Source organism: Tursiops truncatus, chromosome 10 (genome assembly GCF_011762595.2).
Source record: "Tursiops truncatus isolate mTurTru1 chromosome 10, mTurTru1.mat.Y, whole genome shotgun sequence".
Classification (NCBI taxonomy): Eukaryota; Metazoa; Chordata; class Mammalia; order Artiodactyla; family Delphinidae; genus Tursiops; species Tursiops truncatus.
The window spans coordinates 36,308,785-36,325,672 of record NC_047043.1 but is presented as its reverse complement, the minus strand read 5'-3'; the positions used below and the strand labels follow the sequence as shown (position 1 = coordinate 36,325,672).

At 50.7% G+C, this 16,888-nt stretch overlaps 1 protein-coding gene across 1 annotated transcript; it reads right to left on the bottom strand.

The window, feature by feature from the left end:
- Nucleotides 1–70: 70 nt before the first annotated feature.
- On the bottom strand, nt 71–15,219 carry CCDC167 (coiled-coil domain containing 167). Its single transcript, XM_033864330.2, has 4 exons — nt 15,124–15,219; nt 2,141–2,235; nt 1,889–1,941; nt 71–422 (listed from the first exon to the last, which is right to left on the bottom strand). The coding sequence occupies exons 1-4, from the start codon at nt 15,163–15,165 to the stop codon at nt 319–321; spliced, it is 294 nt and encodes a 97-aa protein (XP_033720221.1). The 5' UTR covers nt 15,166–15,219; the 3' UTR covers nt 71–318.
- Between the last annotated feature and the right edge of the window lie 1,669 nt (nt 15,220–16,888).

Genomic DNA, 16,888 nt, shown 5'->3' with positions numbered 1-16,888 from the left:
CCTCCCTTGCATCCTGAATGCCACCCCACTGCCCCCAGCTGCCACCAGATCATGACATTTACTCAGCACACAGAAGCAGCCAGGGTGGTTTTTATTGCCTTTCCCTTGGGCTAAGCCAACATAAAGTCCTTCTGGAGACTCAAGCCCCACAGCAGGAATGGGAGGCAAGAGGGGCTGGGCCAACAGGAAGCCCTGCTCTGATGTCTGGGTCAGGGAGAACTGGCCCTTGTACCTTGGTCCTCTTGGGGTTTGAAGGGCCTGCTTGGCCGTGACCACGGAGCTGAGGGGAAGCCTGTGCTGACTGGAGAAATCTCAGGCTCACAGGGTCCAGTAGGCGTAGATAAGCGTCAGAAGGAGGAAGATGGCCACAGACAGCAGCATGTTCTTCCGGTTTTCCTGCCGAAGCAACTCCAGCTCCTTCTCTGGGAGGAAAAAGGGTGATGGACAGGTGGTCTGGGCCCATCTGCCACTCTCATCTGCCTCCGCCTATCCCACCAATGGGTACACACACTGCTGAGTGCAGAGGTGTTCCCTCCCAGCTGCCTCCTTATCCATAAAAATGACCGTCCTCCTCGATCTGCCCAGATTTGGCTACAGATCCTGGCCCAAAAAAGCCCCAACCCCCAATGCTGCTCAACCATTTCTTTCCAAATGTAGTTGAAGATGGACTATGTGAGGGAGTCACAAAAAGGCCACACCTAAAAGCCAAGCTAGGTGGTGGCATGGCCTCACCAGGTGAGCCCTCTGGCCCGTCACTGGGTGCCCCCATGGTGCTCCTCCTTCCAGGGTGTCTCACCTGGTCAATTAGAGACTGAGGGCAGCTGGGACCTCCTTGGGCCTGACACTGGAGTAGGGACAGGGTGGGCCCACACCACCAGTGCTCCTAGTCCTTCCCTGCTGGATGCCCAGCTCAGCAGGAACGAGGTATGCTAAGACGAGGTAGTTTGTGCCCACAAGGCAGGCAGGCCGCCTCTAGAGGAAGCCAGCCCTGCTATTCTACAGCCACACTGTATCCATTCATATGATACACAGGTGGTTGGTATTCTGTGAGGGCTGACCTGAGTGCTAAATGCTACAATTTTGTGTGAAAATTGCTAGGTTCGAGAGGGAACTGATGTCCCATCCCTCCCTGTGTGAGGAAGCAGGGAGATACCTGCAAACCAGCTCTGGGCAGGCCAGACGGGACCCGGGTAGGGGTGTGTGACAGGCACCGTGCTAACAGTGTTGATTCAGCCTGGTTCCTACAGGAGGCTCCCTGCCATATGGACTATTCTAGGGCTGATTCTTGGCCAGGCCTGGCCCCTCAGGGTGAATAGAACAGACAAGCCTGAGGAGCCTCTGCAGACCCATTTCCTCCTGGGCTGCTGGGGGCAGCGCCCAGCAGCCACCCTCTAGCTCCGTGCCGTCTGGGCTCTACCTGGCTTTGCACCCAGCATCCAGAAGGTGGCAGCATTGCTCCACTCACAGTAGCCCTTCACAGCACCCAAGTGGGAGGTTCATCCTCCACCCTGGACCCCAAAGACCCTATTCCCATCACTCCATTGCAGGGTTTTCCTGGGAGAGAGTGGAGGTCTGGGAGGAGGGGGCAGGGAGGACAGACCTCCCAAGTCAGGGTGGATGTGAGGATCTCTTCACCTGGCCACAGCCATACCCCTTCATCCCACAGGAGAACAGACCCACAGGACTCTCCATCTCCCTGGGAACAGAGGAACAAACTTGCTCTTCCAGGATGCTGGGCCTTCAGTTGGTGCCTGCAACCCCCTGGGGGCTGGCTCTCTCCCAAAGAATGCCCTTGACCCCCATCACTTTGTGGGCTCCCTGGGCTGTCTGACCCTTCCTGATCCTAGGACGCGAGGGTGGGGCTGGTAATGGCAGGGAGCTTTCTTACCATAGTTGGAGGCTTTGTTCATCAGGCTGCTTTTCTCCTTCTCCAGAGAACTCCTGTGAGGGGGAAGGGGTCAAAATGGCTCAGGCCCTTTTTCTTTTTCCCACCTGAGGGACAGCTGGCACACCAGAGCAAGGGAGACAAGAGGAACATGGGCTCAGGTCTCTGGTGGCAGGGGGATGGGAGGGGTGGCAGTTGAGGGCTGGGGCCCCGGGACAGATAGGAAGGACTGGGGGATGTCGGGAGGAGCATTACCTGGCCTCTGAGCTCAGCTCTGCCCCACAGAGCCTGGAGTTCACAGCCTCCAGGTCTCTCCAGCATCGTGACAGCTTCTTCTCCAGCCCATCCATCTGAAAGACACAGCACACCCAGCAGGTAGAGATGGGTGGCAGAGCCTTTCAATTTTCAAGACAGCTGGGATCCTGGGAGCAGGAGGAGGGAGCCTCTAGGCGTCTTTGAACTAGCAGCTATGTTTTGCTGTCCTCTACCTCCACGTGGTGCAGGCTGAGCGCGCCTAGAAACAGCTTTGAGTGTTGCTCAGGGTCTCCAAGCTGCCCTGACCCACTGGGCCAAGCATGGGTTGGGGCAGATGGGAGCAGCACCCCCAGTCAGCTGTCTCCTCAGCACAGGCCCCAGCTGGGCCCCACGGCAGGAGCAACCAGAGCCCTGAATGTGGCAGGCACAGGCGGCTCCTAGAATGAAACGAGACGATGCAGGAAGCCTCTGCCTTTCCAAAGCATTCCACGTGTGATTAGACATCTAGGGGCCAAAAAGCAGAGGCATGTTTTCTCGTTGGTACACTTCATCTTAAAGTAACCCAAGCTGTAATAATATACATTTTTCCATGAGATTCAATAAAAGTTACTGACAGTACAGCTCAAAAACACTTCTGTTAGTTTCCGACTCGGTTCTTGCGCAAAAGCATTGACCATCATCAAGATAGCTGTAACTTGGGCTGGGGGGGGGGTGGGGTGGTGCAAAATAGCTAAGCTCCTGAAAGGCTGCGTGCCAAAGGTACCAGTTCTCCCATTTGTTTTGATTATAGTTTCAGAGATGTGTTCTTGGGGAAATAATTTGAGTTATGGGGAAATGTTTTATGAAATACTGGACTGGATCATCCAAGGTCCTGGTATCATGCATTTGGCTTTGAAAGTTCATCTGTGTCCATCTGTCTCCAGGTGTCTGTCTAATCGGCCACCTCTCTCGGCCTGGGCCTGTTCTTCTTGAACCTCTGCCCTGCTGGTGGGAGCCTAGATTTCAGTGGGTGGGAGTTCAGAGGGCCCTGTGTCCCTCATAGCAGCTGAATGAATAGTGCTTTGGGTCCAGCTAATGCTTGATTTTCCATATGACTTCACTCATTCTCACCACATCCCTGGGAGGGATAGCAAATACTGATACAAGCTCTATTTCACAAATGGGAGAATGGGTCCTCCAAATGGAATGATTTTTCTGAGGAGTCAGAGTGGAACACTCCTTTCCTTATCGGTCTCAGCCAGTTCTCTGCTCCAGTCCTTTCTGGAGTGGCCCCTGGACAGACGGTAATCAATGACTGCAACTACGAATCCCATCCCTGGCCAGTGTTCTGCCCCTCCCCCTGGCCAGTACCCATCCCAGCCATTCTGGGTCAGCTACTTTCCCTCATCCCAACGCCCAGCCCAAAGGACACACCATCTACCCGCTTCCCTGCAGCCCCAGCCTGCTGCCAACTCCAGCTCTGGAATTAGGGCCCGGTGGGAGGGAGCAACTGCAGAGCCTTGAGTTTAACTGCTTGGTTAACTGTGTCACTTCTCTGCTAACGGGCACCAAAGGGAGGGCTGTCCTGGGAAACAGCCCCAGCCAGGAGATGGGGCCTGTGCCTGGGAGGCCAAAGGCCATGCTGAAACCTGCACTGTAGGGAAATGAGCACTGGCAAGCCAGGCTCAGGGAACAGCAACAGCCTGATGTGAAGGTTAGTGGAGACGGAGCCGGGAGGAGCAGGTGCTTCAGGCCACCATGAAGCCTGCCCTTCATAGCAGTACCCCCAACACACACAGCCAGCCCCTCAGTACCCTAAGACTTGCTGTTTCTACCTCCTGGTGTAGAAACCACAGAGCACCAAATTCCACGCTGGGTCCCACACAAAGCTTGATTCTTGATGCTCTATCTCCTCCGTGAAGCCTTCTCTACGGCCCTTGGCTGGAGAGGTACTGCCTCCTTCCCCTGGCTGATTAACCAAGCCTTCTCTCATGAAGCTGAGCGCATACTGTGTCATCCAGCTACATGTGTCCAAACCTCATCTTGCCAAACTCTGGGAGCCGCTAGGGCAGATGATGTAAACCTGCAGCCCAGTGGTCAAGTCTAGCCGAGATCGGCCCATGCCACTTGTGTATGTGACTGCCTGGCCTCTAAGGATGCCTGACTTTGTAGCTCCTGTCCTAGAAGGCCTGGCCCACTGCAGTCCTTGTGTTTGTAGCCATGGAGGAATGAGTAGGGTTGGACGTGGGTGGGGCCCAGGGGCTGGGCTTCATGTGGCACCGGGAGTCTAAAATCCTCCCCTCATGCCCACAGAAGCTGGAAGAAGCTAGGAGAAGCAGCTGTATGTGCACATAGATTATGTACTTTGTGGATTACCCAGTGCAAGTATTAGTCCTAGGTTAGATTTCTCCCTGCCCCACCTTTGGCCAGCCCCTGGTTTGCATGTCATTCTGGGGAGGAAGTTGGGGGACTTCCATCCCTAAACACCTCTACAAGGCTACCAAGGGCCCAAACGGGATAACTGGGCCAGAGTGAGGCCAAGAACTCATGCTCAGCAAAACCTTTAAATTGAGGTTGGCAAACCACAAGTGGCCAAGCTGGTCGGCTGTCATGCTCTGGGCAGGGCCTGTGGAGCTGGCAGCTAGAGGCCTTTATCTGAACGAGCCCAATCTATCTGCAGTTCCATGAATACCCCCACTTTCACTTACCACTTTTTAATGAGCTTAAACAGACTAACACAAATCAAGGTTTTAGGGACTCAAGTTCTAACCTCCCTCTATGAATATTTATGTCCTGCTGCAGCTCTCTCTGATTCCCTTCTAAATATCAAGTTCTCCTCCTTTATAACCCAGCTGCTTGATATGGGCTGAGTGAGGGGGAGTCTGGGACTGTCAGGAGGCTCTTCAGTAGGCCACAGACCCATCCTCAGAAGGTGACCCCACTGACGGTTAAACACCCTGCAGCATTTGTTGATGCAGAAGCCAGTTCTCAAGCAGCTATAATAACGGGTGCCAACATTCTAGTGACCTACTGGCCGCAGATAAGGCAGGGAGGGAGGGTCAGGATGCATCTTTTAGTTGTGGCTGGGGTCGGAAGTGGTGGCTACAGAGCAAAGCTAGCCCAGCAAGATGGACCCAGAAATAGGGGAGAAGACCTAGGAAGTGGGCCTTAAAAGAAGCCCCTAGTTGGCTTTTCAGTCAACTCTCAATGACTTGCACACAAATAATGCACTTCACAGACTCCCCAAAACAAATCTATAGTCCTTGATTAGCTTCCTCTCTGCCACCAGGCTGAAGGCAACAGAGGACAAGATAGCCAGGACCAGGAGAGAAACACGGGTTAGGACCAGAATAAGGAGACAAACGTCAAGAAGATTCTGGAAGCATAAGGGTCAGAACTGGGCAAGCAGTTGGGAGCCCAAGTGCTCAGAAGCCTGAAATTGTAGTTCCTGAAAAGTGTGGTAATAAGGAGTGTGGGCTGTAATCAGATGCCTCAGCTGGCCGTTCACTTGCCGTGTGTCTAGGTGACTTCCTTAATTCAGTGCCTCAGTTTACTCATGTGTAAAACAAAGATAATAATGTTTCCTATTTCAAAGAATTGTGAAGATGATATGAGGCAATACGTGTAAGATACTTAGTACCTAACACACGGTGATGGTATAACAAGTGTTTGCTAGCATTATTATCAGAGAATGGTTTTCATTAGATCTGTAGGGAATAAAAAGAAAATTGAGTTAATATGTGGCAAGAGTAAGAGGAGATAGAAGCAGGGGTGTGTGATGGAGAGTACTCTCCATTGGTCACTGGCTGGCAGCAGCAGGGAGGGGAGCCCCTCTGGCTCAGATATGGCCATGCTGATTCTATGGAGGGGTTCAGCAGGAGTGGGGCCTGCAGGGTAGACCATCACAATAGCAATGCCTCTACAGGCCAGCCTCTCCAGCTGGCTCGGGACACAGCATGCTGGGAACCTCATGATCCTGCCGGGGGTTGAAGCGCTGGGGTAGTGTCTGGAGCTGGTGCCAAGTTGTAGAGGCTCGGCCTGCTGGAAGCTGAGGATGAGAGGTCTAGGGCAGTGTCTAAGGGCAGAACAGACTCAGGTGTGGTCTGGGCCCTGATGGGCATCTGAGGAGACACGGAAAAGCAGGTGGAGCCTAGCAGCTGGAGTGCAGGTTCACTGACGCCATGGCTCTACAGCGCCTGGTGCCCAGCTAAGCTGGGAGCAGGAATGCAAAGCCCCAGGACTAAAGCAGAAAGAGGCCCCATCAAAGAGATCCGACCAACTCCAATGGGAAGAGGAGGTTACACTCTGGAGGCCAGGGAGGCCCCCAGGACTCCTGCCCAACAGGCTGGATAGTGGGTCAGTTGGCAGGAAGGGCACGGCTGACCCAACTGGTTCAGTTCTGGGACTTCCCTAGAGCTGCAGGGGGCAGCACTGCTGGCTGTGACTGTCACAGGTAAAGTAATAGCCAAGGTAGGGACTGAGACTGGCACTCATTCAGGCACAGAGTCGGGGCAGAGAGTGGATGCCCTTGATGTACAATAACATGGACACAAGGAGTGTCCATGCATTACGTTTATACTCAGAAGACCAAGTGTCCGTTTTTATACAGGAAAAAAGAACAGTGTGTCTAAGTCATTGAGATGACAGTCAGTAGGTGAAACGGCTGCAAAGGGACCTGAGGAATCAGCAAGGCAGTGGTGTGAGCTCCATACCAGTTAGCCAGCTGTGCCTTCTGGCACATCACATAGAGCTGAGGACCTGGTAGGTGTTGTGTAAACCTGTGTGCAAGCAGTTCAGGGGACTGGGAAATAGGTGGTGAATATGCAGGGTGTCCTGGTGGGAAAGTCTACTCTTGACCCCAAGACCAGAAGTAGCTAAAACCTGCCCATGGAGACTGCTGGTCTGAGCCTCGGCAGGGAAGAAGGGAGGAGAAGAAAGGGAGGCAGAAAAGATATATGGGGCAGGGAGTGGAAAGGAGCAACCCTCAAGTAGGAGGGAGTTGAGGGCCCCAGGGGAGGCCCTGGAGACAGGATCCAGAAGTTTGTACTTTAACAGGAAAGGCCCACGAGGGATTCCTCCACAGTCAGGATGGGAACAGCTGCCTTTCTTAACCAGGCATGGACTGGGGGATCGGAGCCTGGTGGGTGGCTTCAAGAGTGGGCAAAGGAGAAGGCTCAGTGAGAAGTATAAGACCAAGAATTCTCCACAGAGGTGGGGATGTTTCCTGCAGAAGAACTTGAAGTTCTGAAGTTAGACTGACAGTCAAGGTCAGCAGAGGCCCCAACCCCAGCCAAGTGGGGCCACTGCTCCTGCTGGTAGTCATCATTGCCAGGGTCTCTTCCTGCAGCCTTCCTCCAGGACCCCTCCCTCAGAAGCAGCTCTGAGCACTCAGCTGGCAGTTCAGTAGCCCTGAGCCAGCTAAGCAAAATCACCTCTGCTACCTGACTTGGGGAACAACACCCTATTCTCAGAGCTTTAGGGAAGTCTCCCTGGAGTCCTATATGCCATAAAATCACTGTGTTAAGAGAAACTGTAAAATTCTCCCAGAATCCCTGGGTGGCGTCTTTTCAGGAATGTGGAGCCTCCCAGTACGGAAGCCCAAAATGAGGCCTCTCTGGGGGCGGGGAAGGTGAGTGCCATCTTGCACACAGATAAGTGCCCAGTACCCAGGTTAGGCCAGGCCCGCGGGGGGCCAGCTCCAGGTCTGGCTGCTGCCAAGGCCTCCAAGCAGCTTTTATTCTGCCAACAAGCACTATTGAAGGTGGCTGAATGGTGCTCCCACAAGCATCTTGACAGCCTGGGAGGTGGCTCCCTGCCCACTCCCTAAGGAGCCACTGTCTAGGGCCCAACGTTCTTCTGGGAAAGGGCAGAGGCACCCTTGGGGCTTGGCACTGCCAGGCAAGCCACTGTGCTTTCTGGTTTAGGAAGTTGTTTCCGGTCTTGCTGGCCTTGCTCTTGGGAGATTCTGGGCTGTGAGTGACAAAAAGGGGCTGGCAATGAGTTAACCTCAGGAGTCAAGCAGCGGTCATGGGGCATATCCTGCACCTGCCTGGCCGGGTCCTTGCTGGGCACCAAGACCTAATAAAGAGCACGGTGTCAAGGTACCTGAGCCCAACTCAAATCATGGACTTTCACATGTCTGGATGGCACAGCACAAGTCAGAACAGTCTCTGGAAGCCCAAAGTCCACAATAATACCAGTAGCAGCCAACACTACGGTAGCAGGCATATGTGCCAGGCACTGCTCTAAGCACCTCACATGACTCCCTCACAGGACACTCACAATAACCCTGGCGGGAGAGGAGTAGCATCAGTATCCACACCTTGTGGATGAAGAAACTTGGGCTGCGGGGATGAAGTAACTCGTCCAGGGTCACGCAGCCAGTACCCGGGGGAGCGGGCGGTGGGAGTCGGTGCTGTGAGCTACCAGCACACATGGGGGAAGCTCAGAGGCACCAGCCCAGAGCCACTCTTAGCTCCTGGGCATAAACTCCGCTCCTTACACCCTGGGCCATGCAGTTTGTGGGCAGCTTCCCATATGCTCCCCAATGTCTGCAACAACTCTGCAAGGAAGGGACTTTTTACAGTCTCCCTTTTACAGAGGAGCAAACTCGCACATGGAGAATTTAAGCAACCTGCCCTAGGTCGTGTCACTGGGAAGTGGCAGAATTGGGGTCTGAATCTGGGTTTTTCTGCTTCAGAGCTTATGCTCCTTCCACCTCTTCAAGCTCTTTCTCCAAAATCCCTCATGAAAACATTCATGACAAAGAAGGGTTCTGTGGAACAAAATCATTCCACATCCCAGTCAAAACCCATTTAAGCTTGTTGATCTGGCTTTAACAGATTCTCTACTCTGAATAATCTTGTATAAGGGCTTTGCTTGCTTTCTGTCCACATAACAGATACTCACTGTGAGGGGAGAACCTGATTGAAATCTGTTTGCTTGGAGACAGTGAGCGTCTCCAAGCCCAGCGTCTGTCCTCACACTGAAGGCAATTACGCTCTAACTCTGGGCTTCACGGACATCCCAGGCACCCTCCCCCAAACCGCCTACGCTGCCAAAGCACCCTCCAAAACACACACAAAACAGACCCGGGTTTGAGAAGGAAAAAGGTGGGTTAGTTGGGCCTGATAAACCCTCCTTTCCCCAAAGTCTTTCTTCTCACTTGCTAATAACTCACAGCCCAGAGAGTGGTGTCAGCTGTTTCAGCTCCAGCCCCAGCAGTCTGGGAACCGGATTTCTGGAAATCCACTCATTTTCACATGTCAGGGAAGCCCCAGAATGTTTATTATAATGGGTAGAGAAGCCGGACCGCCTGCCCAGATGGTCTCTGGCAGGAGAGCAGGGGCTTCCCATCTGGGGCCTTGAGGCCACACAGCCAAGTGACATGGGGGTCACGGGCCTTGATTTTCCAGGTGACTATCCTCAAACCCCAAAGGACCGATTACCCTGATACGGCTTAAGGGATGTGTTTCTGTGGAGGAGGCTCTGTGAGGGCAGAAAACAAAAACCTCCGCCATGGCTCCCAAATCATCAGAAGTTTCTCTCCCAGGCTGGGCAGATGAAGACAATAAACCTTCCCAGTTTTTAATCAATGAACAACTTCCAGGAAAAGCAGAGAGCCAAGAGACTTGTCATTTCTCTGGAGAGTCACCTCCCGCCCCAGGTCAGGAACGTGGAGGTCCTCTTGAAGCCCGCGCAAGCTCCGAGGGCTTCTGGTCTCTGAGAGGCTCTGCAAGCAGAGGCACGTCAGTCCTCACCTGAGCCTTCAGCTGTCCCTGGGCCAGAACGTTGTCTGGGGTTTCTTTTCTCTTCTTTCCCCCAATATATATTTTTTGATAAAGTAGCAAAAGCTTCTTCATCGCTGAAAGGCTCAAAGCACTTTTCAAGAATTGGCATCCACCCCGTGCCTTATGAATTCATTAATTAAGATGCTGGCAAACAGCCACTCCACACATGCTGACATCCAGCCGTGTTAGGTAATGAGGTTTTAGTCTCCTGACCCCCATCAGATGGAGTTGAGCCAGACGCAGGCTGCTGAGAGAAATCACCTGCCCAATGGCGACCTGTCGCTTGTGCCTGGCAGCAGGTGAGGCTCATTTAATGGTCAGCCGCCCTTGAACTGTGTCTGCAGGCCTCAAGCCTTTCTCCCAGCCCTGACTGGGCAGCCGCCAGCAAGACAGTGTCCAGCCGCCTGCTCCACTGTGGCCTCCTGATCTCTCACCAATGAACCACTCAACTGGGCCCAGAAGTCAAGAGTGAGGGTTCAAGTGCCTCCTCTAGCCTCTCAAAACCAATTCAGTAAATATTTACGGAGAGTCCACTAGGCTGCTTCTATCCCTTGTCTTAGAACATCAGTAGGTTCCTGTCAGCCTTGTAACAGCCTGTTCCAGGACTGAGACTGTCTTCATCCCCACTTAGTGCTCCTCCCTGCCCCCAGGGAGCTCACAGTGGTGGCTGACATTACACAATCACAAGTGTCCACACTCCTCTCTTCCTGGTGCTCATCCTGCTTTGGCCATTTTCTCCACTCAAACTACCACCTACCCTTCATCGTCACTGATCCTGGCCCCTTTTTCTGATAAGAATTCCAGTGAATTTTAAGTAACTCCTATTAGGGCTTCCCTGGTGCCGCAGTGGTTGAGGGTCCGCCTGCCGATGCAGGGGATGTGGGTTTGTGCCCCGGTCCGGGAGGATCCCACATGCCACGGAGCGGCTGGGCCTGTGAGCCATGGCCGCTGAGCCTGCGCGTCCGGAGCCTGTGCTCCGCAACAGGAGAGGCCACAGCAGTGAGAGGCCCGCGTACAACAACAACAACAACAACAACAACAACAACAAAATGACTCCCATTAACTTTTATTCCCTCTAGCAGATACTATTAGTTGCCCAACACAACATTGATTCCCTACCCCTCCCCCTTTGCCTGCCTCCACCACAGAAGTAAGAAAAGCTCAACAGATGCTTTCCCAGCCTCACTGCAGCCAGAGGTGGTCATGACCAGTTCTGGCCAACGAGATGTTCCAGAAGTTGGCTGGGAGACGACTGAGAGAGCTTATGCTTTGCTGATAAAAGGGACAAGATTGTTATAGATCCTTTTTCTTTTTTCCCTGACTTAAAGTTGAATATGATGACTGGAGCTGTGGCAGCTATCTTGTGACTAAGAGGAAACAGCTGAGAGAATGCAGAAACACCAGCCCTGACATAGCTGAACCTTTGAACCAATGCCAGTAGCCACCTCCCTCCAAATTTCTTGTGATGGGAATAAAAAGTATCTTCTTGTTTGATTAGGTCACTGAGGTCAGTTTTCTGTAACCTGTAGCTAAAACCTTTCCAAATTGACAGATTTTTGTACCAGGGACCAGATCCAACCAAGTTATCCCCTTAAAGATGTCAACTAAGGCACTGCACATCTGTTAACTAAAGACCAACTGGCTGTTGAAACATTTAAGACACTAAGAATGGTCCAGCTGTGGAGGAAAAAAAGTACAATGACCAAATAACAGCTCATTACTATCAGAAATTAAAAAACAGGTTTTACATCAGCCAAAATCCTATCAGTTTAGACTGAAATGCATCCTTTCTCTCAGCCAGAATCCTCCTATCAGTTTAGACTGAAATACAACCTTTCCCTCCTCTCACACAACTTGAAAATCAGTACCAGAGCTGGTGATTTCTCACCTGAACTATAATTCTCTCTTGTTATTCAGAATAAAACTCATAGCCAGTTTTCCCCAAATCTGAGATCTCACAAGGTGGCAAATGAGCTGGATAAAAAGGCCTTGAAAGGAGCCACAAGTTGGGAAGGCTGGGAGGTGCCTTGGTGTCCTGGGAGGTGACTACCCAGTACAGCTGGCCCCAGCCAACCCTCAGGGGGAGTGCTCTGTAATTGCTTCATTACAAGTGGAGGCTGTTTGCAGGTGCTGAGATCACTCACTTGTGGGAGTTTTACTGCACTCGTCAGATTAACATTTTTGATTAAATCACCACTTCATTGGCTTTGAGCACACGACTTTTAATAACAGGACAATATCTACTGCTACTGAGCACCAGAACACATTCAGTACTCAGATCCGCAGGGGGCAAAGGAGGAACAATGTGAGGAGATGGCTAGATGCCAAGTTTTTTCTCAGGTGCACAGTGGCAGAGCTCAAATCTTAGAATATCCAAGCAAAAGGTAACCTAGACATCAAGATGGCCAATGTAAATATCTATATTGGTATTGATAGGTTAAAAAAATAAAGGGGTGAAGGTGACTGGTATACGGCCCTAGGAGAGCATGTACCCCACCAAATTCAAAACACTTTTAAAACCCGTGTCAGCCAAACAAAAGACATCTATGATCATCTATGATCTATATGTGGACCACAGTCAGCGAGTCTGTGTCTGTAACCCCTGGTGAAATTCAAGTCCTTCATGTTACAGATGAGGAAACTAAAGTCCAAACAAGGGGGCTGACATAGCCATGATGGAAGGACGTGAAAGAACTACGAAGGCTACTGATAAGAAAGCACTGTTTGTTGATTATCCACCCTGTGCCGCACATGCTAGGCACTTTACAAATATTGTCTTATTTAATCCTCAAAACTACACTGTGAGGTAAGATGGAGTCTGCTGAGGAGAATTGGGCTGTCCACTAAAATACACTCTTCTTCCACAGCAATGGAGCTGTAGTTGGGCACGTGGCCTCCTAGCTGATGAATGCATTTCCCAGCTACCCCTTGCAGGTTTTGCATCTTAGCTGCATCTTTGCCAATGGAAAGTGGGCATTCTGGGCCCAGAATTCTTAAGACAGTGGGTGTGCTTTCTCCACTCTCTCTTTCCCACCAGTGGATACCTCAATGGAGTGCAACCTAGTTTCATTCATGAGGTGACAACAGGCCCTGGCCCCCAGCAGAGCCACAGGATGGAAGGAATATGGCAGAACCAACACTGTCCTGGTACTCTAGCCTAGGGGTTGACAAACAATGGTCTGGGGGCCAAATACATTCCATGACTTGTTTTTGTAAATAAAGTTTTATTGGAACACTCTCATTAATTTATGTACTGCCTATGGCTGCTTTTGTGCTAAGACATCCTATCTGAGTACAGCTGACTCTCATTATTTGTGGTAGTTATGTTCTATAAGGTTGCCAACAATGAATTAGCAAATACTGAACCAGGTTAGGTTCTGGTGAGCCTCTGGTCACATTTTTATCAGCTGATCAATACAAAACCTTGTTTTGTGTGTGTTTCTGTTTAAAGAGACCTTATTTAATACATATTGTTGATTAATTAACACTGAATCACATCCCACAGGACTATAACTCATGCCTGAGAAAGCTTATCTAACACACATATTTTCTCCATAAGGCATGTCACAGCCTTCTTGCACTTTGGAAGACTAAACAAGCACTTCAGCACTACACTCAAGGGCCATTTTAAACAGCAAAATCACCAAGAAAAGCACAAAAATGCAAGAAACTTGGCAGTAAATAGACCAGAAAAAGGACACTTGTTTACAGCACACAGAAGAGCTGAAAAATAAGACACAGCATTGCCTTGTTCCACCTTAATGAGACACATGGGCCTCAGGTGAATCAAATATTGACGCTTTGAGTCAGCCTGTTAATTACTACAAAAGCATTTCAAGGACTGATTTGGGGGTTACAAGTACATTTTACCAAGTAGACAAATGCACAAATACGGAATCTGTGAACAATGCGGATCAACTGTAGTTGCAACAGAGACCATGTGGCCCACAAAGCCTAAAATATTTACTATCTGGTCCTTTATAGACAACATCTGCCGATCCCTGCTCTAGCCTGTCAGAAAAAAAAAAAACTTTCTTGTTCTTGAAGCCACTGAATTTGGGGGTTTCTCTGTTATAGCAGCTTATCATGTTCTAATACAGGCTATAAAGTCTAGGCTAGTCCCATTTCAGAGTGCCATCTCATTTTAGCATCTATAGTCTCTCTTACAAGGAGATTCACATTTCCATCGTTTTTTTCCCTACCAAGTTGGCCAATATTTCTCAAGGGGTGGTACTAAAACCTCCTGCATAAACACTGGTGTAGCTTGTTAAAAATACAGATTCTTTGTTAAAAATACACACCAAGTCCTACTGAATTACTCGGGGTGGGGGAGATTCAACTCTCCATTTTTAAGACAGATGATTCTTAATGCGTTCTTAAGACTGAGAACCACTCAACTGGTAGTAAGCTCAATAAGACAATTACCCAGTATCTTTCTTGCAACCCCAGGGAGGGTGATCTAAGGGAACAGTAACACAGGAGAAACAAGATGCACCAGAAGGCAAATCACCTGTGCTTGATTCTCGGCGCCTCAACCGTTTCAACGGTTGGGCTCTACTTGAAACCTCAGGTTCCCCATCTGTAAAAATCTCACAGGCTTGTAGTGAGCGCAAATAAAGTAACAAATAGCAGCTGCATCAATTTTCTTTCCGTCCGTATGCAGTCAATTATTTGTAAGCTCTTTGCGAACATCACCATTCCAGAATTCTCTACAAATTCCCACAGGTTCCCAAAGTAATTTTCAAGCTTCATGCTTTAGTACCCCGGAGGAAAAATTCCCCATCTCAAGGGACAGTTAAGCCACCAGTAATACATTAAACAGTATGGGGGTCCCTCACTTCTGAGGGTGCCCTCATCTACAGGTCTCTAACCCTTTGGGATCCCCTCACCTGCGAATACCCAACCCTTTTGGGTCCCCTTCACTTAAACGTCTCCCCTCAGGGCCTCAAGATTTCGGTGTCACGCCCTCTTTGGTGCTCCCCTTACCTGCCTGTCTCTTCCTCTCTGGAGGTCCCCTGGCCTTCTGTTCCCAGCTCTCGTGGCCCCTCGGGCTCTCCAACCTTCGGTTCCCCCAGCGGGCCGTGTCCCAAACCCACGTCGCCCTCACTTCCTCCCCTCACTCCCTCCTCCAACCTGCAGCCGGGCCGACCCACTACCCCGCCACGGGGAGAAGGCAGTTCACGACGTGGCCCAACCCCCATTTCTCCCCCTCACCTCTTGCGCGACGCCCAGATTCTCCCGCTTCTTTTTAGTCATGTTACTTGCCGGGTTCCCGGAGTCGTTATTGGACTCGCCCAGCGGCGGCGCCACGCATGCGCAAACCCCTGTGATTCTCCCTCATTGGCCGCCGAGAAGGGGGGAGGTGGGACTACTGGCGGTGTCCATCTAATTGGGGGCGTGGCCAGCTTGGCGCGGCCATGTTTATGAGGGGCAACCGCTCTGAGGCTTCAGCGTAGCGGGTGGTGGGAAGAGGATAACTAGATTGGCCCGGGAGGAACGATGGCCCACCCAGGGGTGGAGCTGGCCCTTTCCTTACGGGGTTTCCTTAAGGGGTTTCCTGGTTAACCCCTTACCTTCTTCCATCCTCACGCCTTCACGCAATACTACACATCAGCTCCCTACCCCTATTTCAGCCAGATAACCATCTGAATTATTTCTTTAAGATAAATTCGCACAAGTGGAATTATGGGGTCAAAGACTATGAGATGGGAATCGAAGCTCCTTATTTTCTGACCAGTTATCTCTCTGTTGGAGTCTCTGTTTCTGTGTGTGAATAATAACCCTGATGCAGTGTTTGGGTGAAAAAAAAAAGTTTTCAGATCTGTTTTGTCTTCTTGATAGAGTCATTGAATGATGGAGCAGGAGGGGACCTGAGATACCATCTCGCCTGGCCGCCTGACTGAGGCCACAGAGGGAAAGTAGTAAATTCTGTCTGAACAGGAAGCAGGCTGCTCAGAAGTTGTTTAGTGCAGTTCTTAGCTTAACACCCAGCCCAAGAAAAAACTTACTCAAGAACATTGTCCATCAGCTGTCAATCAACAGCATTTATTGTCAGAACACTCTTCATATCATTGATTCTGATCCAGAAAAACCAGAGACTGTGCTTCCCAATTGTCACAGGCACAGGCCTAGGGAAGGTGAGAGGAGGAGGAAAAAGACTATGTTCTTTTAAAAGTGGTTCCTTCTGCATTTGTTTGGCACCAAGAAAAAGCCACGTAGATCTGGGTACGTCTCATGTTAGTTCCTTGTCTCTCTTCCCCATTCCCTGTGAAATGATGCATGAGCTGTCATCCTTCTCCCCAAAGAGCCTTGGATTCTCCAAGCCAAACCTTGTCCCACGGTTCTGCTAATGGGACAAAATACTTGAAGTGGGTCTGGAATGAGAGCCTATGTGGGTTGGAGTGAGGCCGACTGGGATTACAGTCCCAGCTCTGCCACTTAGCAGTGGTGTGATTTGGGGCAAGATACTTAAACTTGCTGAGCCTTAGTTTCCATGACTAAAACAAGCTCATTGTGTCAGACTTATAGGGTCATTGTGAGAATTACTAAGTGGTTGGTACTGTGGCTTGTGAGTGACCAGGAGAGACTCAGCAGAACTGGTGCACCTGCTGCCAGCTTTTCATTACAGGGTTTCGCTTAGCAGTTGTTGCCATTCATATATTTTGTTATTGTTTTGATATCAGTTTTTATCAGCTTTGACATTATTGTAAATGATCTGTCGTTAGGAGTTTGGGGCAAATACTTGGGTTGTTTTCTGCTATCAAGGATGCATAGTTTACTGCAAAAGGCAGCCACTAACATACACAAGTGTCTCTCCACAGAGAGGAGATGCCCTCTTCACCCTCTACTCATCCTTCCTACTGAGACCATCGATTTTGGGTTTCATGTGCCCAGACACTGCAGATGGTGGTGATCCCCATGGCGTCGGGGAGGCTGAAAGAGCCCCAGGTAACCCACCGCATTCCTTTCATCCCCGGAT

Bases quoted from the DNA above. Each gene is read 5' to 3' on its own strand.
- CCDC167 (XM_033864330.2), bottom strand. From the start codon at position 15,165: ATGACTAAAAAGAAGCGGGAGAATCTGGGCGTCGCGCAAGAG. The intron at 2,236-15,123 runs GTGAGGGGGAGA...TGTGTCTTTCAG, and splicing joins ATCTGGGCGTCGCGCAAGAG to ATGGATGGGCTGGAGAAGAA. The intron at 1,942-2,140 runs GTAATGCTCCTC...TCCCCCTCACAG, and splicing joins GAGCTGAGCTCAGAGGCCAG to GAGTTCTCTGGAGAAGGAGA.